The sequence below is a fragment of the Mauremys reevesii genome, linkage group 3, assembly GCF_016161935.1.
Source record: "Mauremys reevesii isolate NIE-2019 linkage group 3, ASM1616193v1, whole genome shotgun sequence".
NCBI lineage: Eukaryota > Metazoa > Chordata > Testudines > Geoemydidae > Mauremys > Mauremys reevesii.
The window spans coordinates 57,987,668-58,012,428 of NC_052625.1; the positions used below are offsets into that span (position 1 = coordinate 57,987,668).

At 44.3% G+C, this 24,761-nt stretch overlaps 2 protein-coding genes across 8 annotated transcripts in view; one reads left to right on the forward strand and one right to left on the reverse strand.

Annotated features, from left to right (window-relative positions):
• CLIP4 (CAP-Gly domain containing linker protein family member 4) overlaps positions 1-5,812 on the reverse strand; it is a 48,473-nt gene extending 42,661 nt beyond the window's left edge. For 2 of the 5 annotated variants that reach the window (XM_039530099.1, XM_039530095.1), the window contains exon 1: positions 5,706-5,812. The gene's annotated coding sequence lies outside the window, so the exon portion shown is untranslated. Of the gene's footprint in view, positions 1-631; positions 811-934; positions 996-5,417; positions 5,439-5,705 lie in introns of those variants that run through there. The other 3 variants (XM_039530098.1, XM_039530097.1, XM_039530096.1) reach the window with 3 other exon arrangements.
• On the forward strand, positions 4,022-21,696 carry PCARE (photoreceptor cilium actin regulator). 3 transcript variants are annotated; one of them, XM_039530085.1, is made up of 3 exons: positions 4,022-4,138; positions 11,886-15,699; positions 21,300-21,696. In XM_039530085.1, exons 2-3 carry the CDS (start codon positions 11,912-11,914, stop codon positions 21,433-21,435), a joined length of 3,924 nt encoding a protein of 1,307 aa, XP_039386019.1. In that variant the 5' UTR covers positions 4,022-4,138; positions 11,886-11,911; the 3' UTR covers positions 21,436-21,696. The 3 variants fall into 3 exon arrangements, with proteins under 3 accessions (XP_039386019.1, XP_039386018.1, XP_039386020.1); XM_039530084.1 differs by lacking the exon at positions 4,022-4,138 and adding an exon at positions 10,020-10,155; XM_039530086.1 differs by lacking the exon at positions 4,022-4,138 and adding an exon at positions 10,635-10,653.
• The last annotated feature ends 3,065 nt before the right edge of the window (positions 21,697-24,761 follow it).

Below are 24,761 nucleotides of genomic sequence, written 5' to 3' on the forward strand. Positions count from 1 at the left end.
AGTGAATCCTGTCTGAGAAAGATACTTAATACATTAATACTTGCACGCCTCATTATTAAAGCTAAATGAATAACTGATTTTTTTGTTTTTGTGTTTAGTGGCTGTTCCCAAAAAAAAAAATTTGGTTTGGGTCATATCAAATGTGAAATTTTTCACAATTTTCAATTAATAAGTTTTGGGCCTGTTCCAGAACTGATATTTGAACCTGAGTCTCCAACATCCCAGGTTTGTGCCCTAACCTCTTGACTAAAAGGTCAGACTGTTAGAAAGTGACAGCAGCATTTTAACAGCCAAAACTATTTGTGTGAAACTCATGAACAGTTTCATATTGATCAAAACTTCATTTTTCATTCAATAAACTACTTTTCCAAAAACTTTCACCCAGCTCTACCCAGCATGCCAATAAAGTTACAGACGCTGAACTACACAGGGACTGAGGGGCTGTGACCTGACACACGCAGGGCAGCCCATTTCACAGGCTCGTCTCTTCCGAAGGGGAGCGTATTCTTGGGGCGTTATTTTTAAAACACGTGGGTCCGCAACTCATCAATAAACCGAATTGGCGAGCCAGCCCAGCAGCAGAAGGCGGAGGAGGAGGAGGAGAGCGCAGAGCAGCGTCAGGAAAACCCACCTTGCCCCCGCTTTGACCCAAGCAGAGAACAGCGACGTCCAGCGCCTGTCCCGTCCTGTTCCGCACCTGCTGCCAGCTACGCGGGCAGGGAATTACCGAGACGGGGGAGACTGGAGCTGCCGCCGCTCCCGCTCTGGGGACACTTGGTCCAGCTGGTCACTGAACTGGTGTCACGAGAAGTAAATTCCCCGCAGGGACCCGACCTCTCACACCTGCAGGCCCTGCCCCACTGCCCCCAGCGCGCCCGCCCGCCGGCCGCGGCCACACGCACCAGCCCCCGCGCTACGCGAGTGGGACACGCACCAGCCCGGGGCTCGCAGCACCAGCAGCACCGCCGCCGCCGCCGCCGCCGCGGGAGAGGAACGCACCCGCCCGCCGCTAGGCGCTCAGCCCGCGCCCGCGCCCGCGCCCGCGGCTCCTCCCCCTGCCATGCGCGGCGCCCCCCGCGCGGCCCCGCCCCCGACCGTGCCCTCGCCCCGCCCCCTGCGCCACACCGCTCAGCCCCGCCCCCGACCGTGCCCTCGCCCCGCCCCTGCGCCACACCGCTCAGCCCCGCCCCCGAACGTGCCCGCGCCCCGCCCCTGCCGCCCGTCCGGTCCCTGTTCCCGTCGCGGGGCGGCCCGGGGCTGGGTCAGGTCGCTCCAGAGAGGATGGAGCTGGGGAGCCGGGAGACGCGGGGTAGCCCGTGAGAACGGGGGCAGCTGGGCGCTTCCGAGGGGTGGGGCTTTGTAGGGGATACGCGGATAGCTGGGCACCCCTGAGGCAGGTGGGGATAGCTGGGTGCCCCAGGGGCTGTGTATGGGGTGGGGATAGCTGGGTGCCCCGGGAGGGCTGTGTATGGGGTGGGGATAGCTGGGTGCCCCGGGCTGTGTATGGGGTGGGGATAGCTGGGTGCCCATGAGGGCTGTGTATGGGGTGGGGATAGCTGGGTGCCCCAGAGTGAGCTGTGTATGGGGTGGGGATAGCTGGGTGCCCCAGGGGGCTGTGTATGGGGTGGGGATAGCTGGGTGCCCATGACGGGGTGGGGCTGTGTATGGGGTGGGGGTAGCTGGGTTCCCCCGAGAGGGGCTGTGTATGGGGTGGGGATAGCTGGGTGCCCTGGGGCTGTGTATGGGGTGGGGATAGCTGGGTGCCCAGGGGCTGTGTATGGGGTGGGGATAGCTGGGTGCCCGGGGCTGTGTATTGGGGGAGCTGTGTATGGGGTGGGGATAGCTGGGTGCCCAGGGCTGTGTATGGGGTGGGGATAGCTGGGTGCCCCAGGGCTGTGTATGGGGAGGATAGCTGGGTGCCCCGGGGCTGTGTATGGGGTGGGGGGATAGCTGGGTGCCCCGGGGCTGTGTATGGGGGATAGCTGGATGCCCCCGGGGGGTGGGGCTGTGTATGGGGTGGGGTAGCTGGGTGCCCATGAGGGGTGGGGCTGTGTATGGGGTGGGGATAGCTGGGTGCCCCGGGGCTGTGTATGGGGTGGGGATAGCTGGGTGCCCCGGGGCTGTGTATGGGGATAGCTGGGTGCCCTGATGGGGGCTGTGTATGGGGTGGGGGGATAGCTGGGTACCCATGAGGGGGGTGGGGCTGTGTATGGGGTCGGGGGGATAGCTGGGTTGCCCCGAGGAGGGTGGGGCTGTGTATGGGGTGGGGGGGATAGCTGGGTTTCCCGAGGTGAGTCTGTGTATGGGGTGGGGAGGGGTAGCTGGGTTCCCCCGAGGGGGGTGAGTCTGTGTATGGGGTGGGGGGGTTAGCTGGGTGCCCCCAAAGTGGTGGGGGGGATAGCTGGGTTTCCCCGAGGGGGGTGAGTCTGTGTATGGGGTGGGGAGGGGTAGCTGGGTTCCCCCGAGGGGGGTGAGTCTGTGTATGGGGTGGGGGGGATAGCTGGGTGCCCCCAAAGTGGTGGGGGGGATAGCTGGCTGCCCCTGCAGAGGATGAGGCTTGGGGGAAGTCATAGTGGGGTATTATGGAGGCAGGAGCGGCAGCTGGCATTAGTGAACTCCAGCATTAAGGATTTGTGCTGTCTGTAGCCTGCTGGGCCATTGCCATAGTACAGTGCACACACAGGGAAGTCCCTGCACTTGCTCTAGTTTTTGAAATGCCCATCACATACATGTGTTTTCCAATTGCTGCCTTCCTCCTCCGTTCTGAATGACAAGGAGTCATGGAAACTATACACAACAAGACCCTGCTTTCACACACACACAAAGTTGGTGTTAAGACCAAGTGACTATGGGACATGTTTACGAAGCCTGAACTAGGTGCTGTGCATTAGGCAAGCTTTTTAATCCCAGGCTGATTTTAAAATCATCTGCCCACATGGGATTTTATCCACAGCTGCCAGAGGCTAGAAGAAAATGGTAAACGTGCTAGAGCTGCTCGTGCAGTGTGGCACATCAAAGATTTGTATTTTGTGGGCATGATAAGCCTGGTGATTCACATAGCTAAGAAACGCAGATAAGATGCAGCCTTGTACTGTGAGATCTCACATTTTAGAAAGCACTGTCTTGTTAAACCAAAGTCACACATGGCATATGATCTTTTAATGTTTGGGGAGGAAGCAAGAGGCTAACTCAGACAAGGTTGGTGGCACTGTATGAAAGGAAAGATATTAAAAAAGGAAGAGGTATATATTGCCACCTATGGTCCAATACATAAAGACTTACTTGGATGTTTCCTTGACAGCAAAACAGACTAAGGGCCAGTTTTTCAAGTGCTCAGCACACACAACTGAGATTAGATTTTTTTTTAAAATACCCAGCATCTCCCATTGTGCTGAGCTCTTTTGAAAACCTGGCCCTAAGAAGTCAAACATCAGCAGGAAGATTGTTAGGTCCTAAGGCCAACACCAGTGTGGTTGTGTTGATGCAAAGAGGGATGACTTACATCATAGCACTAGACCCAGGAAACGGGCTACAATTTTTGGTTGTGATATATACACAGGAAGTCTGTTATCTTGGTCAAGAAACAACTGTTTGTGTCTGTTTCCCCATCTGTAAAGAAAGGTATAATACCTCTCATCTCACGCGCCTTTCCTCCCAAGTGCATGACTCTTAATATTTGTTAAAGTTCCTTGACATACGTGGATGGAAGTCAGTATAAATGTACAGTATTAAATTTGAGGGCTCAGGGGGATACTGTTTGGCACCACAAACTGCTTACGTTCTTTATTATGGACTAAATCTTGCTTTTTGCAGTAACAACGCCAAAATTGTTCTTTAAACCTGATTCCCTTTTATATCAACAGGCAACACTGTTAGTGTTACAAAAATTGCTACAGCTCCTTTGTCAACATGTCCCTGTGAGCCATGATGAGTCAGATAATTATAGACTAGAGATACAGCTAGAGGAGGAAAAAGAAGTTAAAAAACACAGTTGATTTTCTTGTTATTCATAATTTACATTAAAATTGAATCTTCGATTTATTACTAAGTGAAAAAAGCACCATATTTGATGTTAGAGCTGGTAAATGGAGTTGCTTTCTTTCTCTGCAGTCCTAAATTCAAGCCTGGTTTACAAGAGGTAATAAGTTAAATTAGTTTGCTGATATCTTGAATCAACCTATAATGTACATTTGTTCACATTACAAAACTTCTGCACTGTTAACGTCCTTTTTAATCTGCAGCTACTAAAAGACTAGTGTTGCTAACTAGAACTGATGTGCACTAACCTAGAATACATGGCATGAGGACATGCTGTATACATTGTCTTCAGCCTGTATCTTTCAACAGTATTAACATTTGCAAAAATATACCCATGTATATTTTTTTTTAAAGGAAAGATATTTACAGGCAACTCTTCATATTGCTGTGTGGTTGGAAGTCACATCTGTAAATATGCTATCCTGTATATGACATGAGATACTGTTTCATCCACTGTATTTGCGTAAGCCTGCACTAGAATGTTGTTGGCCTGTTCCATATGCAGACAGATTATGTCTCTTGTTTACACTACACATGGATTGGTTGGAAACCATCCAAAATTGCTTAGAGGACATTTCAGTCAGTTTAATCAACTGCACCTGCCTGGGTTCACCCATTACTTGGGCACCGAGGAGCTTACTGTATACAGCAGTGATCTGGTGCTGAGAAGTAAAGCCAATGGAAAATTACAAGCCACAAAATAACTACAAATTAGACAGCTTGGACCTGTGGACAAGTCGGGAACTGATACCAATGTTCTATATTTAAAGGCCTAAAGAAATATAAAGAGTCAGAAAAAGACATGGATGGGTGGATAATGGGGCAAACAGAAAGTAAAGAGACAGGAGAAGGGAAGGGAGAAGAGAGAATGCACTTAGATCATACTTTAAAACCAAGGATCTCAAGCACTTTACAAACATAAATGAATGAAGCCTCAACATCCTTGTGAGGTACATATACATAAACATTATTATAACCATTTTTAAACGGGTAAGATGAAGCACAGGGAATTAAAGTGATTTGCCCAAGATAGCTCAGGAATTAGTGGCAGAGATGAGAGTAGAAGGTAGGAATCCTGACTCCACATCATTTGCCAATCACTGCACCAGCTGGAAGAGACCAAGTAGGAGAATAAGGGTGCTTACCCAGCACTGTAAACCTACTCAATCTAAATCCCGGGTCATCTCTAAATTACATATGCAACAGGAAACCTACTTGCTTAGCTCTTGATCCTGCACCATTCAAATCAATGGGAATCTTTCCATTGACCTGAACAGGAGCAGGATCAAGTCCTTACAGAATCCACGCTTAACTTGGGCCAGCACTATATACACCTCTACCTCGATATAACACTGTCCTCAGGAGCCAAAAAATCTTACCGCGTTATAGGTGAAACCGTGTTATATCGAACTTGATTTGATCCACTAGAGCATGCAGCCCCGTCCCCCCCAGAGCGCTGCTTTACCGCATTATATCTGAATTTGTGTTATATCGGGTGTCGTCATAATGGGGTAGAAGTGTATATATATTGTTTACAACATCACAATTCACCAAGTGGTAAGCAATTATGATGCTCCTAGCATCAGGCCATAGCATCACTACATGAGCCAGGCAGGAGGAGGCAAGATTTTAAATAATTTAAAAAAATATTATTTAGCTTTATGTACCTTTTCAGAATAGCTTTTCCAGTCACTGCTTATCATCAGGATGTGTAGTCAAATAAAAGCCCTCTCAATCTCGCCTCCTCCTGCCTGGCTCATTTAGTGATGTTATGGACTGATGCTTGGAGCATCATAATTGCTTACCACTTGGTGAATTGTGATGTTGTAAACAATGGATTGCAGAATCATTGATCATCAGAGAGGAGAAGGAAGAGGCTGGGACTATAAAGAAAAGATTCTGTTTACCACATGCATTTTGTTAATTAAAATATTACTTTACTTCTCCCAGTGCAGAATCTGGGTATTTCTACCCCAAACTCCTTGCTCCCACAAATGCCAGTATTTGCGTGAAAGAAAAACTTAAACAATTACAGAAACATAACTTTATCGGGGTAAAATGTGGTAACTTTAACCAAGCACAGCCACTCTCCATAAAAGTTTAGGATAGAAAGTGAAGAATAACATTAAACTTATTTGAAACTTCAGGGCAACCTCGGGAAGCAATAGGTAATTGTTCGTACTGGAATTTGGTGAAGATATAGGGGTAAACAGACCTCTGGAATCCTTCACAATGACATGAAGTCAGGACCTTATTTTTACACCATATGCAAAAGATGGCACCATCACCACAACAGTGTTCCCTAACTTCATGCTAGGACACGGGTTTAGTACTTAGAAGAATGCTACCCATTGAATCACCAGTATCTCTTCCTACAAAACCTGGGTTTTCCTTGGAAATCTTCCACCTTACATTCTGATTCCCAAACCCGCGTAGGTTTGTGAGAGCTGATGCAATCACAGCCAAAGGTGATAGGGATCTGCCCTTTTATTTTTTTTAATTTGCATGAAAGAACGTGGGAGTCTATCTGTAAAGCTAATCTCTTCTTGCAGTTCCATGCAATTAATACAGAAACCTAAAACTTCCATTTCTGCTATCATTACCATTTACTATTTTAACTATTGGAACAAGCAGAAAGCGTAGATTAGCTATGAGAGACGGGAGGTTTTAAACACACAGAGGTGGCTTAGCAACCAGAAGCTTTGAGAAAGAAAACAGAATGAACAATCCAAAGGTAATAAAGATTCGTGTAAATTCTTTTCAATTTGGATGTTTAACTCATCTTCCACAGAATGTGATACCTTTGCTGTACTGCAGCTAAGTGCCCTAGCTTGCAATTCTACCTCCTAGGTAGCAAAGTGCAAAGCCTGATTCTGAGTGGTTGTTATCGTCCTGCAATTCCACTTGGCTATGATAGGATAGCTGGTTGCTCAATACCTCCTATGATCAGGCCCCACATTTACATTGCTACAAAAGTTGAGGAGCAAAAGGGAAAGAAGTAACAGTTCTGTAGATTTATCAAATACATTTGGAGTGTGCTTACTAATTTTGTTAATCTATGCTTTTAATAAAGATATATTTGATGTAGCATTTACGTTTCTACAAGCAAACCAGTAAGCTATAAGCTCCAGTATATACCACTGTCTTTCCTTTGCAATTAATTCCCTAAAAAGGTCATAAAACATTACGGATGAGATAGATAAAGATTTCTTAAAAGTTTTCTCATGCCCTTCTCTTAACTTTTTAAAGTTGGGATCTACTCTGAAAAGCAGATCTGTTAAAATACCATTATTTGGTGCTTTTTTATTGTCTCTCAGTGGCACCTGATCAAATTTCCTCAGCTTAGAAGTCAGGCTGCCAGCCTGGAAAATTTACCCTGGGATCTGAGAGTCAAGATGAATTATTTCTTTGTCATGCACCATCACCAGTAGTAAAGATTCTGTATATACAAGCTGTCTTCAGTTAAACCTGTGCAACTCCATTTTCTTCATATAATGCCCTCAATGGTACCTCTACTATCCTATTGTTTTAACTGGGTTTGCACAGGTGGAATGGATTGGAACTTAATAAACAATGCTGTTGATGATGCACAAGAAAGAATAGAATCTATTTCCATCTCCCAGAGCTGTATTGGCTCTACGGGACTTGTAGAAATAAAAACCAGTGAAAAAACGTTGTCACCAAAGTCAGCAGATATGAGTGAGCTGCTCTGTTGAGTAAAAAGTTGTTTTACATAGACACATTTCAAAGTAAAAATCACATTTAAACTTCTTGTCTTCATCTTCAAGGTGTTACATGATCTCTCTTCTGCCAACATCTCTATTCTCATTTCTGTCCACTCCCCCTCTCGCTCACTACATTCTTAAAACAAATTCTGTTATGTGCAACTGTCACACCATTCTCCAAATTGTGCACCATCAGCAGTGTAATCTGAATCTTCAGCACTGCAGCATTAGCTGGCAGAAGGCCAAAGACAGTTGGCCCCCAGCATCCCATTCCCTGTACTGGGATATGTGCTGGATCTGGAAGGGCATCTGGGCAGCCTGGCTCAGTTTTCATTCTCTTTCTTCCCTCCCTGGTAGGTGGCTAGAGTTCCTTCTTCATGTGGTGCCCCTCCAGTGGAGGATGGGCAACTGCAACCATGTGATGGGTTTGGAGAGAGCTTATTGAGGGGTAGCCTGACTGAATTCTTACTGCCCCACTACTGGAGAAGCTGCCAGCTCCTGGGTGTTACCTTACCAAGAAGTGTGTGCTGCTGTGATGGTGGTCATGGTTACACCGTGAGCCCAGATTAGCATGTCCACGTTCAGCTATTATTTTCGCATGCTGCTAAAATTATCATGAGGAAAGGAAGCAACAGAAGGGAAAATAGTAATTTTTAAAAGTTTATATCTTGGCCAAACCTGAATGGAATTTCACCAGATTAAGAAAAGGTTCTTTTCTGGCCCCAGGGCTTTCTCCTTGCTAAATATCAAATGCCTGCTGCAAACAATGGCGCTATTACTGCTTCTCAAAGAAAGGTTACAAGCAGATTTTATAACTGAAAGTGTTAGGCACCTAAATATAGATGTTGTGGTCATAGTTCAGGGCAATGGCACCTGGAACTTACATCCCTGGCCTGTGCTTCAGGATTCAAGAGAATTTCCCTTTAAGTCAGTAGCTCTTGGCACCTCCCTGGAGAAGGAGGCAGTCTCATCCCCTCTCTCCTCATGTATTTGTCTGCATACTCCGGGAAGGTAACTTGATTCCTTTTGGATACTGGCCGGGGGATCCATCCAGCCTTCTACACCCTCCTCCCTGTCAGCTACCCCATCTGCATTTTGCCTTGCTGTTCTGGAGCTGAGGGGGATTGATTCACCCATTCTGCTTTTAAAACCATAATAGCAAAAAATAGGGAATATCTGACAATACACGTACAGCCAGCACTCTGACCCTTCCTGGGTCTATATAGAAAGCCCTGCTGTAGGTAAAGCAAAGGTTGTTAAACAAGGAACTATAACCCAGGTTTCACATACAGAGCATTTGATGAGCATTTCGACATTGGGCTTAACCATAGTCTTAGCAGTGCCAGTATCCCTCCATCCAATAAACTTGTCCCCACTGGCCACCACCTTCCACTCCCACTGGCCATCTGAGGGATCTGTACCCAGGAGGGTGCAGCCTGGCATGTGGGCAGTGGTTTGGGGTGTGAATGTGTCAGCAGGAACATTATATGCCCTGGCTGGGTGGCTCCCTCCCTCCGGAGGTTTAATCACACAGGTAACTCTTTGAGGTCGGGGGAAACTGGCCTTTCCAGCACTGCACCGGGCCTCAAGGCCTGGACAGGGCAATCCCGGTCAAAGTAACCCCACCGGTCACATACGGAGCACCACTTCCCCCAACCCCCGAGCTTCTTGGAGGTGTTTTCCTTCCTTCCAGTCATGGGTTTCTGCATGGGCCCGATCCCTGTCCTCTGATTCCACTTCATCCCTATTTAGTTTTCTATCAAACCCTGGCTGACTATGCACATATCAGTCTGCCAATTACCCCATTATCATTAAATCCCTAGGATCTTTGTCTGCTAACCCTGATTTTAGGTCAGAGTGGCAGTTTATAAAATTGTTCTAAACTCATTAATTCCTAGGCCTCATCAACCCCCCCCAACCAGTTCCCCATTTTCTTACATAACCCCTAAGTTGAAGTGAAACCTTAGCATAGGTCATGTCCCCATTTTTCTGAACTCCCTGAACCCTTCTCCTATGCTCTTCAGGGGTCAGCTTAGACTTTTGCAACATAGCTTGTTTACACAGCTCATACTCTTTAAAGTCTTCTCTGTCCATAAGGATGCAAACATTGAAAGCATTTGTCCCTAATAGTAATGAATCCCATAAAACTAATTCATTAAAGCATGAGCGCATTATATGCACCTGGCAACTTGAAGAGTTTTATTAGAAATCAGATAGATTAGATATCTGCATCCAAACTGTTAGCGATCACACTGCTAGAGGGAGATGATTGGCTCTGTCAGCATAAAGCAGCCTAATGCTACACAGTAATTAGAGTGGGTGGCAAACACCTTTTCCATTCCTTATTACACTGGGAGATGGCTGCCTTCTCTAGGAAAGCTGTGTTTGAAAGGTAAAACAACAACAACAACAAAAAATCATCTTAATCCATTTAGCCTTAGTCTTAATAACATAAGAAGAGATTTTGCTTAGGGGGGAATTTTCTTTCTAAATTATCTTTTTACAGAGCACCCTTGAGAAGCCATTTTTTTAAAATTAAACAATCTGCTGCTTTATTGCAGAGTTTTAATTCCTTCTTTCTTTTTTTGATTTCTCTTTAAGAAATGGATTGTTGGTGTTTGTCCAGTGGCGGCAGCGGTGGTTGGTTGTTAGTTTGAGGAGTACTTTATTTTATTTTATTTATAATTGTATCAACAAATGAAAAGGGAACAGTTCTGTATTGGGGCCTGGGAGATGGTCTGATCAATAGTTCTCAGCTGGGTTGCAGAATTGGGCCTCATGTTTCTAGCCCAATATTGAAATTTGGTTTTGCTTGTTTGTTTTCATTAAAGCCTTGGCTCCTGGAGTAATGCGATTATGAGAATCTCAGACTTCACTTAAAAAAAAAAAAGTTAGTTTCTAGTCATCATGATTGGGGGGAAAAAAAAAAGATGAAAAATTGATCCCTAAAGGCTCAGACACTGGAAGATAAATTAAAAGATCCCCAAATTTCTTAATTTTCCAAGATCTCATAATTTTTAAGCCAACCTCCTGATTGTTTGGCCTGACTCATAATTTTTGAATGCTTAAAGTTAGCAAGGCTGCTATCTTGTGGGGTCATTGTGACTATTGAGCATTGTGGCATGTACACTTCAGTAAGAACACATTAAATTATACTTGTAAATATATATCTTTAATTTTAAATTCTCCTTTGTATATGCACTTAATGTCAATGCTATCTTTGGCCATATCTGCCAAATTAATTAAAAATATTATATCATTGTGCAGTGCAGTATTTTAGGCTGAGGGACTAGTTGAAATAGCAAAAAAGGATTCCTGGAAAGTTCATTAGAGAAAAAAATTGTTTGTTTTGGAGGTCACAGTAGGAAAAAGTGAATGGCTTGGGGCTTGCAGGTGGAAGCAGGTTGAGAATTTCTGGATGAGATGACCTAACAGGCATCTCAACTGTAAACTCTTTGATTCTATGTCTTGTGCCTCCTATTTCTTCTGTATTCTGTCAAGGCCACCCTTCCTCCTTGCAAGGGGCTGTGCATTGGCATTTCCCCCCCTGTTAAAATGTGTTTCTTCTAGAAATTGCCTGAAACAATCTCTTCCTTTGGATTTCAAAGTTCCATTTGTAGATTTTTTGGGGGGGGGGGAGGACATTTGGGAGGGAAGAAAGAGTGGAGGGAAAGAAGCTTTCTATTGCAGTACATCAATACAAATTTGCCTCCCAATACAGTATTTTTAAAAAGTTTTCCGTTACAAACACAGCATGTGTGCTGATGCTAGATTAACCTAATGAGCTTAAGATCTTATTTATACATGACATCTGTCAAGACAGAAACAAGGTACATGAGTCCTCTTAATCCACTAGTTCTAACCCAACACAGCTTTCACATGGTTTGTTTCCAGTAGAAGAATGCCTTAAAGGAAACAAAATACAACGGGACAATGTGTAGCTCTTTTAAGACAGGATCCTGGGAAGTAGGAAAAGTTCATTGTAATTAACAAGGCTATCTACAAAACTAGGAGAATTCTTGATGAAACCTTGGGAGAAAAATGAAATGTTCCAGTACAGGATGAAACAGTAAGTTTTATTGTCTTCTATTCTTTACCTGATCATCTGGATATTTTTAACAGAAAATAAAGCCAGGCAGAGAGACAGGATGGGCTGTACACCTTCCCACAGTGAAATTGCTAACCATGTTGCAAAAACTGGAACTAATCCTTTGAATAAACCCAAAGGTATCCTGCCTGTCGATCCTGGAGAGGAAGCATTTTCAATTCCATTGCTGGTCAAAGGCTCCTCTTGTTATGATATTGACAAGTTCCCTCAGAGAGGGTCTCTGGGGAAAGATCACCAGCTGGAAAAGGAGGAGAAAACATCAGAGCTGATCAAAAATGTTAACTTCCATTTGTCATCTGAGGATCTCTCTCTTTCTGAGATTCATGAGGAAGAGAAGAAAATTGAGAGGACAGCCACAGAGGCTGAAATAGCCATGTCTGAGCTGATTGAGTCTCAAAAACATATAGCAGAAGACATACAGATCAAAAAGCAAAGCTCCTGCGAATCAGAGGCAACAGCTTTCACTTGGGACGACAAGAATGAAAGCAATGCAAAGCAAACCCCAAAGAAAGGGAAGAAGCAAAAAAGCCATAAACCAGCAAAACAGGGTCGTCTTTGCAAACCCAAAGAAAAATCTACCCCACCTATAAGCAAGACTGAGAAAAAGGTGGATTTCCCAGATCAGCTTGTTAAAGCTCATCAAAATGCTTATGCCTACCTAAATCCCAACCTCTCCAAATATGAAGCTATCCTATGTATGGCCAATCAGGCTACCCAAACTCAGCTGCTTTTGCAGCAGATGGTGAGCTTTCTAGTGTTCCGCTTTGATGAAATCAACCAGCTCTTGGAAGAAATTGCCAATGATGGGGAAGAGCTCCTCAAAGAGGTGGGAGGGAATCTGGCTTGGCCAGCTGGAAAGGGGGATCCAAATCAGCAGCCAGATCTGTTGCAGCAGTTATTGCAGTATACAGTCAACAAAATGCAGCTGCTAAATGGAACAGTGGCTTCCCTTACCTCCAGTGCCCTGCAGGAGACATGGAGCTACCTACAATCTGCGGCCAGCAACTTGGAAGAAAAACTGAAAGCAAAACAAGGCTTTGATGAACGCCTGCTAAGGGCAATAAAATTGCTTGAAGTCGTTGCAGTGATCTCCTCTCAGGCCCATGCTGATGATAGGACTCTGTATTCAGAAGACAGTGGCATTGGTGCAGACAATGAATCTATCAAAGAGTTCAATTCCCTTGATAAACTTGGAAGGCAAACAAGCTGCGATTCTTGTGCACATGATCATCCATCTCAGAAACACACCAGAATACCAGGAGAACATCAGTGTAACAGCACATTGTTGTCTGTTACCACTAGATCCCATGACTGTGCACTTGAAAAGCATTTTAAGGATATATTTTACCCATCTGTACACAGCAAAGGAACAACTTCTTCTTCCCTTGGGGCAACACCAGAAAATGTTTCCACCAGGCTCCAATGTTCAGATGTGACCAAAAGTCCTTCTTTTAATTCCCTCCAGTCTGATGCCGCCCAGGAAGGTTTAGATTTCAAAGACTGCGAATCAATAGATTCTCCTTCTGCAAATGAAGAGGAAGAGAGTACCCCAGAGGAGGATGACAATGATAATATAAGTCTATCAGAAATGGGGAAGAATGCCCTGCCCAGAAGGCCAATGTCTTCACCTGCAGTAACAGATAAAACAAGGAGGCCATCCGTCAAAAGGATAGAAAATCCAGAGAATGAGGAGATGATACTGAAGATGAAAGATGCAATCAGTGAAAAAATCAAGTTTGTCCCAGCTAAATGTGGACAAAAGGAGTGGACAGAAGATGAAGGTGTAAAAGCAGCCCTAACCGCAAGACCCAGTACAGCAAGTGGTAGCCAGAAAACCTTAGTTAAACAAAGAAGGTCCAGGTCAGAGGAATCCCTCAGGAGCCGTGCAGAAGACCCAACCCTTTTAGAACTTCAAAGGACCCAAAAAGATCTCAACAAAAGATTAGAAACATTTTATATGCTTAATGGGAACAAAGAAATAGATGGCAAGCAGGAGATCCCGAAGCCAAGAGCAGCAGCTTACATGCAGGACACTGAACATGTTACACCCAGATCTTCTACCAACAAACTGAAGGCATCCCTCTCTAAAAACTTCAGCATATTGCCTAATCAGGATAAGGTCCCTTTACATAAATCCGAGCAAAACACTGTCAGTCATCCAGATGAGAGAAGAAGAAGGAAGCCTATAAAAGCCACCGCATCCACACAGGATTTATCATACAGGAAAGAAAATGAACCACCTGGGATAGAGAAATTCAACAGTAGTGGCTGTGCCCCTCGGAAATCTGTCAAGAAACTCATTGAAACTTTTAGTCCTTCCGAAGGCCTTGTGAAACCTACACATTTAAGAACTTTAGGACCAATAAAATGCATCAGAAAGTTTGGACTTCCAGTGATTCCTCCCACCATTCCCCTTCATAGAGCCCTGGCACCTTTAATTCACAAGCATCGTGTTTCACCAATAGGAGACATAAACCTTCCAAACACAAATGCATCTCACTGTACCTTTCCAACTGCCTTTCCACCTGTTCCAGAATTAAGCAGAAGTGACACAAATGAGGAAACTGATGAAGACTTGGAGAACCTGCCACCACCACCTCCTGAAATGCTAATGGACAGTTCTTTTGACTTATCTGAGTCTGAAGAAAGCACAGTAATGGAAGAAAACTCTTCAGATGTTGCCAAAAAGCCTGCCAAAACAGAGCTTCACGCTACAAAGAGAGTGCACATTTCTCCAAAGATAAAAGCCTCTCTACATTCCATTGACTTATTACCAAGTAAAAATATCAACAGCCCCAACATGATTGCCAGTAAAGTACTAAGAAACACTGGGGTGGACTCCAAATTTAGAAAATATTCATTGGAGCTGAATTCTACCAACATGTTCATCCACAGCCAAGAGGGTAAATTAGCAACCCAAAGGGACTTTGAAATGAAAGAAGCTGCAGATTTGTATAAGCAATCACATAAAATAATACCTCTTCAAAATCCCAGTGGAGTTTCAAAACAGAACAGAAACTGCTCAGAAAGTAAAGAGCCTGGCACAAATTTAGCATCAGTGCAAAACCAAAAGCAAATTTATCCTGATTCACTCGGGAGAAACGAGAAAAGTCCAGCTTTTGTCAGAAGAATCTCCCCAACAAGAACACCCCCTCCTTCTCCACCCACCGAGAAACAACTCTCGAGTCCATCTGCGTATCCCAGACACATCCTGCCAACTTTTAACCACTTTCCTCCTACTCACAGGCAACCCAGTCCCCCAGCTAACCCCAGAGTATCAAGCCCTCCAATGCAAAAGAAGCTGCCTTCTTCACCAAACCAACGAAAACTGCCTAGCCCTCCAGTGGGGCGCAAACAAAGTCCACCAGCTCAGCGGAAGTTGTCAAGCCCACCTGCTCAGCGCAGAGAGGCAAGTCCACCTCCATTTTGCACCACCCCTTCTCCACCAGCCTCTCCTTCACGGTCACACAAAGTACTACAAAACAGTTTGGATTCTGGTGATGAGCAACAGCTTTCTCCACCAAAGATTGCCACTAATGCACATTCAATATTTTGCCCAGCAACTCCTTCTTTATTTGAAGCCAAGCCTCCATCACCACCTAGCAACTGCACTACAGAGGTTGCAGGCCAGCCTGAAGTTTCAGCTTTTGCCCAGAAAAACAGTGTGCTGCTCAGGCAGTGTGGGGATCAGCAGAGGAGGATGGCTCTGAGTGCTGCTAACCCTCAGCCTTTCATAAAGAGAAGTTTCTCTGACCGCAGACCAGGAGTTTACCTTCGACTTCCAGCTCCTGTCTCAGCTGGCAGTGAACCTCTACTTAACCAAGCAAGGTGAGAAACATTCTACTTTAAGTCAAGCACTTTGGGTTGTATTTTATGCTGTGCTGTTTTTTTTTTTTTTCAGTTTTCAGTTTTTGATGAGAGCTTAGTACAGTCAAAACTGTCCTATTTATGTGCAGAATAGCAGTGCAAACATCCACCATCCCCACTAATATTGCTTTAACCAAGACCTAAATAGACCATCTGTCGGGGTGAAGATAGGTCACTCTGCGTAGTTCATTCAAGCCTGTTTGTCCTGTCTGCTGAGGCTGGCAAGCAGGGTAATAATGAATGCCATTTGGAAGCATACTGCAGATCACCAGATTCAATTCACAAAAGATATGAAATAACCTTTAGATGACTAATGATTTAGGTTGGATTTGAATTGGCAACCTATCATCAGTCCCTGAGCTAGCCAGTTGCCCAGTTGAATTCTGTGTTTTAAATATTTCAAAGCAGTAAGCACAGGTAACTTTCAGGCGGGGACCTCTTAAACTGTAAAGCTCTATTTATAAAATTGTTACTTGAGGCCTTGAGCTAATTATGTAGATCTAATTTTTCAAAACTGGTCACTGATTATGGGTGACTCAGTTGATGGGTGCACAATTTGAGCCTGGTTTTAAAAGGCACAAGGCACCTGTGGCTGCCAAGGACTTGGAGGTCTGATTGCTCAGCTCTTCTGAAAAAAATCAGGCCCTAAAGGTCACATGATGGGCATGCAACAATTGAGTCACCCATAGTCAGTGACCACTTTTGAAAAATTTGACCTTTAACCTCCCTACTCTTTAATTTACTCAACCACAAAGTGGGTATACCTCTATCTGAAATCACAAGACGGGCTATGACACTAAATATATTCTTGGCAAAATATTTTGCAATCATTAAATGGCATGTAAGTGTAAATGTTGTTCTAATTTTTCCCAGCTTAGTACCTTAAGCTAAGTAAGCTTTAAGATACACAAAAGAATTAAGAGCCTCTCATGCAAGTAGTGTTTTACTCATGCAAGCAGTCCTGCTGAAGTCAGTTGGACTACTCACTTGAATAAATATTTGCAATTATGCTCCACATTATATATATATATATATATATAATGTGTGTGTACACAACTATGTCATCAGCACAGGAATGAGCTTGGCAACTAAATCCAGATAGATCCCAGAAAAACATAGTCAGCCCCCAACTTCTCTCCTGTACTGCGAATGATAGTATATCACAGGTTATCATTACCAAAACAAAACAATGACAAAGCCTTCCGCAAATGCTAATTGTTTTGCATCCTGCACTCTGTTTTATTATACATTCTACTCTGTGACATTCTAAGCAAATTTTATCTCCTAAAGGTTCCTTTTTTTTTTTATGTGTAGTGTGAAATCAGCGTTGTCTATACCAATGTCTGTTGGCTAAAATGAATGTTTTCAAAAAGGCTTTATGTCAAACCTCATGAGAAGAAAGTGCTGACAGTTTTATAGATGAATTTTAAAAACAGCCTATTATAAATTGTTAGTTTAATTTCTGCTTCAGCAATGCATATCATCTGTGTGTTGCAGTTTGTCTCAACACAATTGGTAATATAAAAAGACACTGCACTAAACCATAAAAAATCATCCTTTTAATGAAATATTTTGTGACTCTTTTGGGATATCTATCAATTTCTGTAGTCATTTGGGGAGAATGAAATATTTATTGAGCCAAATTCAGCTCTCCGTTTACACCAATGTATATCCAGAGTAATTCCACTGAGCTACTACAGATATATACCAGGGTGAGAGTGGCCCATTATTTACAGCTTGGACTGATTTAAGATGCAATATTTTTTCTAGGTTTAAAATAAATAAAATAAATTGCCCAGCCTCAGCTTTATAGACACTGCTTTGAATGTCATAATATACATATCAGAGCCATAATAGCATACATGGTGACAGACAGATGCCAGATGTTTTAGGAATCTGCCCACTTACCCAAACCGTTGAAATACCCAGTATCACTGCCTATAGAACCAGCACTTCATGCTCCAGGTCTAGGATACTGAAATATAATGGGTTCCACTGATCGGAGCCTCGGCATGCTGAGGCACAGACACTGACTCATAGCCCTAACGTTTTAATTAACAGTACACTACGCGCTGATTCATCACTCTCCTCAGAGCTCACTAGCCATACAAGGCTGCCTCAGCTTCTCATTTCATTCCCCGAACAGAAGAAAAAATTCAGAATACTTCACCCTTCAAACATCAGTACTAGGCATCTGCCTGCACCATACCCTGGATCCCAACACCATCGAATTCTGGGGAAGTTCAGATCCAAATGTGAACTTCATATCACAGGCCCAGCTGAGGGCAAATCTCTTTTAACCCTCTCCTGTCCATTCACTCCACCTTCCATTTCCTCTCCTCACCAAGCCTAACAAGGGCCCTTCCACACCCCTGGCCACCCTCTCTCTGATGAGAGCCAGCAGTGGCCTTCTCCCACCAGGCTGACTCGTTCTCGCTGCCAGCCTACTTCTCTGCATGGACCTATTCTGGGATCTGTCAGTTCCTCTCCACACCTGGATGGCCTCCTGATGTGCACAGCAGAGCCGCCCAGAGGATTCAGGGGGCCTGGGGTCTTCGGCGGCGGGGGCCTTGCCGCCAAAGACCCGGCGGTGGGTCTCGGAGCTGAACAACACCCCCCCCACCACCACAGCTGAATTGCCGCTGAAGACCCGGAGCGGAAAAAGCTCCAGGGGCCCAGGCCCCACAAGAGTTTTCCAGGGCCCTCAGAGTGAGTGAAGGACCCTGCTCCAGGGGCCCCGAAAAACTCTCCTCTTCTCCCCCCACCCGCCAGCGGCCCTGGTGCACAGCTACCTCCTGTGATGGCTGCCAGCCGGTGAGAAGGGACAGGAAGTGGCAGCAGAGGGAGGCAGGACACATCGGGAGTGCAGACCAGAACAGGGGTTACTTTCCAGGGGAAATGGAGCCAGCTGGAGCTCACTGTAAGCAAGAGTCCTGACCCAGCCTGCCTCTCAGCACGTAGAAACTCTGTCTTCTTCAGTACAGCACCCCCTACCAGCTCATTATTAACCACAAGAAACTGACCACACTGAATTTAGGAAACTGATCAAACCTCAGGTGTTTTACAAGGGCCTTTTCAATGGATATATAATATTCTCACATTCCAAAGCCTTAAGGCAGCTACAAAAAAAAAATACATATTGCCAGTTTCTATAGTGAAACAACATGCCACAAAAATGTTCCTCCTTTCCCTCCTCCAGGACAATGCATTTTTTTTCTTCTCAGAATTACATTGTCCTGATGCCCAGCAGGGGCAGCTCTAGCCATTTCACCGCCCCAAGCCCGGCGGCACGCCGCGGGGGGCGCTCTGCCGGTCGCCGGTCCCGCAGCTCTGGTGGACCTCCCGCAGGTGTGTCTGCGGATGCTCCACCGAAGCCACGGGACCAGCGGACCCTCCACAGGCACGCCTGCGGGAGGTCCACCGGAGCCGCCTGCCACCCTCCTGGAGACCGGCAGAGCACCCCCCGCGGCATGCCGCCCCAAACACGCGCTTGGCGTGCTGGGGCCTGGAGCCGCCCCTGATGCCCAGGCAGACAGTAAAGTGCTGGACCTGGAACAGGTTTAACATGTGAAATCTTGAGACCCTAGAGAGACAGAAATGGGGGAACTTTACACTGTCGGAAAGGAGAGAGCCTCAGTTTTCCACTAAGAGTATGTATGCCTTGGGTCCTGGAGAGCCTGTATGTTATGATGTTGGGAAAAGATATTTTAGATTATTAGAGGTTGCTATCACTAATTAGTTAGGGAACTAGGGAGGAGACGGGGAGATGGCTCCACAAGATCTCTCTCTTATGAAGTAGTCCACACACAAGCATTGGAGAATCAATGATTTACCCCCATTTTTGAGACCTCTATGCATCTTTTGGGATTTTTCCTTCCATTTCCCTGCACTCTGGTAATTGTCCTTTTGCTGGGAAACAGACTGCTATAGTTAGGCTGCCAGGCTTGGCCCTAGGCAGAAGCAAATACAAACAACCACATGGGTCCCTGTGGGTGATCCTGTGGTGACCCAGCAATTCATCTCAGCAGCCCAGTTTCCCTGTTCAGCAGCAGGACCAGAGAGAGTGGTAACTTCCATCACATTCTGCCAGTAGTATAGATGAGGGTTAATACAGATAAATGGAGTTTACTCACTTTTCATTTGGGGAATGTGGAGTTTAGCTTAGCTTAGTTTACCCACTTCTTTTTTTACCTCTACACCATTGCATTTTGAGCATCAATAGCTTTGGGCCCTGTAAATTGTAGGTCAGTCTTATATGAAACTCTGCTAGTTTTCCTGCACTCCCAGTGTTGCACTAGAAAATTGTGAATGTCCTCTCTCCAAGCGTATAAATGTCCCATTTAAAACTCTGCAGGGTATCAAGATAAAATATCTTAAACATGTCACTAGCCCCGATTAGAGCTGCAGCTAGAGCTCTGCACAGCTACTGTTACTTTATAAGTACCAAGAGTCGTGGGTTTAGGTTTCAGTATCCAAGCGATGACAACTGGATGCTCTTTGGACAGATAGATGTACAGAGCTACTTTGCTCTTTTCTGGGCCTGGCCTTTGGGTAACAATCAACGCTGGTGGGCACGTTTTCAAGGCATACCTCGCATGACGCTTTGCTCAGGCAAATCCTATTAATTCTTAACAGGATTTGTCTGCATGTGTGTATAGTAAAAAATAGTATTTCGGTTGTACTGTTGCTGTCAGATTAAAGCCCTCCCCCATGGGTACAGCTGAGATGGAAGGAAGCTTAAAATAAAAGCTATTTGGATTTCATTCAATTCAGAGAAAAGAAGAGGAACTGATTCAGTGACACAGGACCAAAAGCAAAACTTTGAACATGAGTCCTCCCAGACTATGGGGAAGTCTGGATCTGGATGAGAAATTCATGCATAATCCTCTATTTATATGCGTGGCTAAATCTATTCATCCAGTACCAGTCTAGCACTAGTTCCACCACAACAGAGAGGCAGGACAATCCAGTGGTTAGAGCATTAGCCTAGGACACAGGAGTCCTAAGTTTAAGTCCCTGCTTCACCACAGACCTCCCATGTGACCTTGGGCAAGTCACTTAGCCTCCCTGTGCCTCAGTTCCCTGTGTGTAAAATCAGGATAATAATTCCAGCTGGATAGAGGTTAAACACCATTAAAGATTATGAGGCAATCAGTTACTACAATAATGGGGAGAGGGTCTTATAAGTACCTAGGATAAGATAGATAGAAACTTCCCTTTTGGGGAATCTGGATCCCAGCTTTGTAGCTCAGGCCTTTCTCTCATTGTAAGTGAATCTATTTGCCCATCTGTACATTTAAACACATCACAGTGGCTTTCATGCGATCACATATTACAATGTTTGGCTCCAAACAGAGTTTCAGGGAGAGGAGACTACAGTGCACTTGGCATCAGGAAACAGGGACCAGAAAGACAACCTGTATTGTATTAAACAGCTGAATTGGAGGAAGGCTTTGCAGAATGCCTTGCTGCATTTTGTTTTTAATGGGTTAACATGCTCTCCTTAGCTTTTTATAAAAGGACATGATTGATTATCCTCTTTTCTTAATCCTCTTTTCTAGCTGCAGCATGGAGGAGAGCCCCAGAAAGGAGGGCGATTCCTGGAACAGCACATGCTTCTCTGAGTTCAAGGGATCCAGCAGGTCTGCTTCTCACCCTGAACTCTACATCGTGGGCCAGGGGCTCCACAGGGAGTGACGATACAATCTGCTTGGAAGATGGACGGTATGGCGCAAGGCAGAGGACCTTCGTGTGATTAAATATCTTAGTCCCAGGCTTCAGACCAAATCAAAGAGGAATAAGTACAATATAATTGCACCTGCAAACCCAAATTGGCTATGACTTCCTAATTAAATATGAGCAGGGTGCTTGGCAACTGCTTCTCTCTTTCATGGTGTTTTACAATTTTACTAAAAGACTTACATTTAGTACCAGAAACAATAAAATATTGGAAAGACACAGGTCAGATCAATACTATTTTATAAAGACAGAGTCTTGCTGCCAAATCTTTTGTTGCACAATTTAACTAAAATGGTCACAAAGGTGCAGAAATTAACATTAGATGACATGACATTTATTCAGATGGGTTCAAAGCTTCTGTTTTAAATCAAACCCACAATCCTGCATTTTCCTGCTAAGGATGAAGTCCTGTTGGAATCAATGGCAAAACTCCCACTGACTAAGTGAAGCCAGGACTTTACCCTATGTGTTTCATGGGCATGCAGGGAACAAAATCAAGTCCAGTTAATAAAAAATAAAATGTTTTTTTTAAAAAACAGAATAAGATACATTCCTCCTGCACAGAGGTTTTTGATCTTATGACCTATGTTTAACCATTGTGTAATCTCATCACTTCTAGTTCCCAGAACAAGAACCTTAATCCTTCTTAGAAAAACACTGTAATACCTAATCAGCCATTTTATAAATACTAGCGCACCTACACGACTGCACATTTTACAGTATATATGGGAGAATCCTATTCTCCCCTAGGAAGGTCTGTTCTCCTTTTGATCCATGAATTAAGACAGGATTTATCCCACTTCCACTGAAGATTCTGGAAGGATCCCTGTTGACTTAAATGGCAATTGGATTGGGCCCTTACTGTCGAGCAGCTAGAGGATATTGGTAGGCAGCTCCAACGTCTAAGTATGAGAATTCTCTTTCTTAGATCAAGGGAAATAGCAACTCCTTTTGGAGCCAAGGCTCCACGGCTTTCGTCCAAAATCCTTCACAATATTTTTTAAAAGAGTTGGGTATTTTCAGGCTATTGGACCTCTAGGTTTTGATACAAAAGCTCATTAGCTCTTTGTAACACATTCCTATTAGTTAATACTAGGTTATAAGAGCAACCACGGAGCTATAGGTTCAGTATTTTTTCAGCTTTGATCAAAGGATTAGGGTCCCCTTTATACTAGTATGCAGCTTTTTAACTAATACTGGACCTCTTTCCAAATGTGATTTGGACAATGTAAAATCCGGGGGGGAGAGGGGGTGGAACCCTATAAAATCCTACCCTTTATTTATAGATTTTTCTCTGGTTCTCAACACTATGGTATCTGAGCATTTCACATACACAGATGATTTTTATCCTCACACACCAGTTTTACAGAGGAGGAACTGAGGCACCGAGAGATGAAATGACTTGTAGAAGATCTCATAGGAAGTCTGTGGCAAAACTGAAAATGGGACCTTTACCTCTTGAGTCCTAACCCAGTGCCTTAACCACAAGACAGCCTTCCTCCGTCTTCTTTTTAATACACTGAAACAGTGCCATTCTCCACCAATGACAAGGTGAAAGACCTCAATACTAGCATTTATTCCATTCAGTTATTACTAAGTAATTTAATTTCCTCTCTCACTTAAGGCCTTATGCTAAAATTTCCTGTCATCGATATTATACAAATGGCAGGTTTATCAAAAAGTGTTTGTTTATGTTTTCCAAGTACCATGTCCTGCCCTAGCCCAAGATTAATAGCACATCAAGGAGGAGAAAAGTTGATGGTAGATATATCCTCTGCAAAAAGATTTCTACTGGCAGAGAATGTCCAGGAATCCAGTGATCTGGAAGAGCACTTTGCTAATCCACTCACCAGGAGCAATGCATGTCCTGGTAGAAGCAGCATAGTGTATGTGCTAACTGGCTAGGAAGCCCAATAAGGACTCTTGTCTTGAAAACCACGTACCCTTGAGGATGTGATGCGTGTGCTGACATGTTAACTCAGGTGCTTTCCTAGCACTGTCTTGGACATTAGGGAGGAAACTCCCTGGCAAATGAAAACACACACAGCTTATGCAGAATTTTGGAGCTGGCCTGAATATGTTGTAATGAACTGACTAGTGTGTATTATACTACTACCCTCTATTGGATAGAATCTGAATGGCTCAAGTGTGTGTCATAGAATCTATACTACTATAGCTAAGAGATTCTCTTTTAGCTCAGGGGGTACTGAGCATTTGGACAACAAGAGTCTATGTTCTAGTCAAGGGGTAAGAGGGTAACTAATTAAAAGACAGGAAACAAAGGGTAGGAATAAACAGTCAGTTTTGACAATAGAGAGACGTAAATAGCGGAGTCCCTAAGGATCTTTATTGTTGAATAGCAGTGGCCCCATGTTCATAAATGATCTGGAAAAGAGGGTGAACAATGAGGTGGCAAAGTTGCAGATGATACAAAATTACTCAAGACAGTTAAGCCCAAAGCAAAGAGCCACAAATGGATCTCACTAAACTGGGTGACTGGGCAACAAAATGGAAGATGAAATTCAATGTTGATAAATGCAAAGTAATGCACATTGGAAAACATAATCCCAACTATACATACAAAATGATGGGGTCTAAATTAGCTCAAGAAGATGTTGGAGTCATTGTGGGTAGTTCTTGGAAAACATCTGCAGCTTCAGTCAAAAAAGCTAACAATGTTAGGAACCATTTGGAAAGGGATAGGTAATAAGACAGAAAATATTGTAATGCCAATATATAAATCCATAGTACGCCCACCCTTGAATACTGCGTACAGGTCTGGCCACCTCATCTCAAATAAAGGTGTATTAGAATTGGCAAAAGTATGGGCAGCAAATATGATTAGGAGTCAAGTATCAGAGGGGTAGCCGTGTTAGTCTGGTTCTGTAGAAGCAGCAAAGAATCCTGTGGCACCGTATAGACTAACAGACGTTTTGCAGCATGAGCTTTTGTGGGTGAATACCCATTTCTTCGGATGCAAGCCAAGCCAAGCTTGCATCCAAAGAAGTGGGTATTCACCCACGAAAGCTCATGCTGCAAAACGTCTGTTAGTCTATAAGGTGCCACAGGATTCTTTGATGATTAGGAGTATGGAACAACTTCCATATGAGGAGAGGTTAAAGAGACTGGGACTATTCATCTTAGAAAAAACATGACGAATGGGGATATGATAGAGGTCTATACAGTCATGAATGATGTGGAGAAAGCAAATAAGGAAATGTTATTTACCTCTTCACATAACATGAGAACCAGGAGGTCACCCAATGAAATTAATAGGCAGCAGG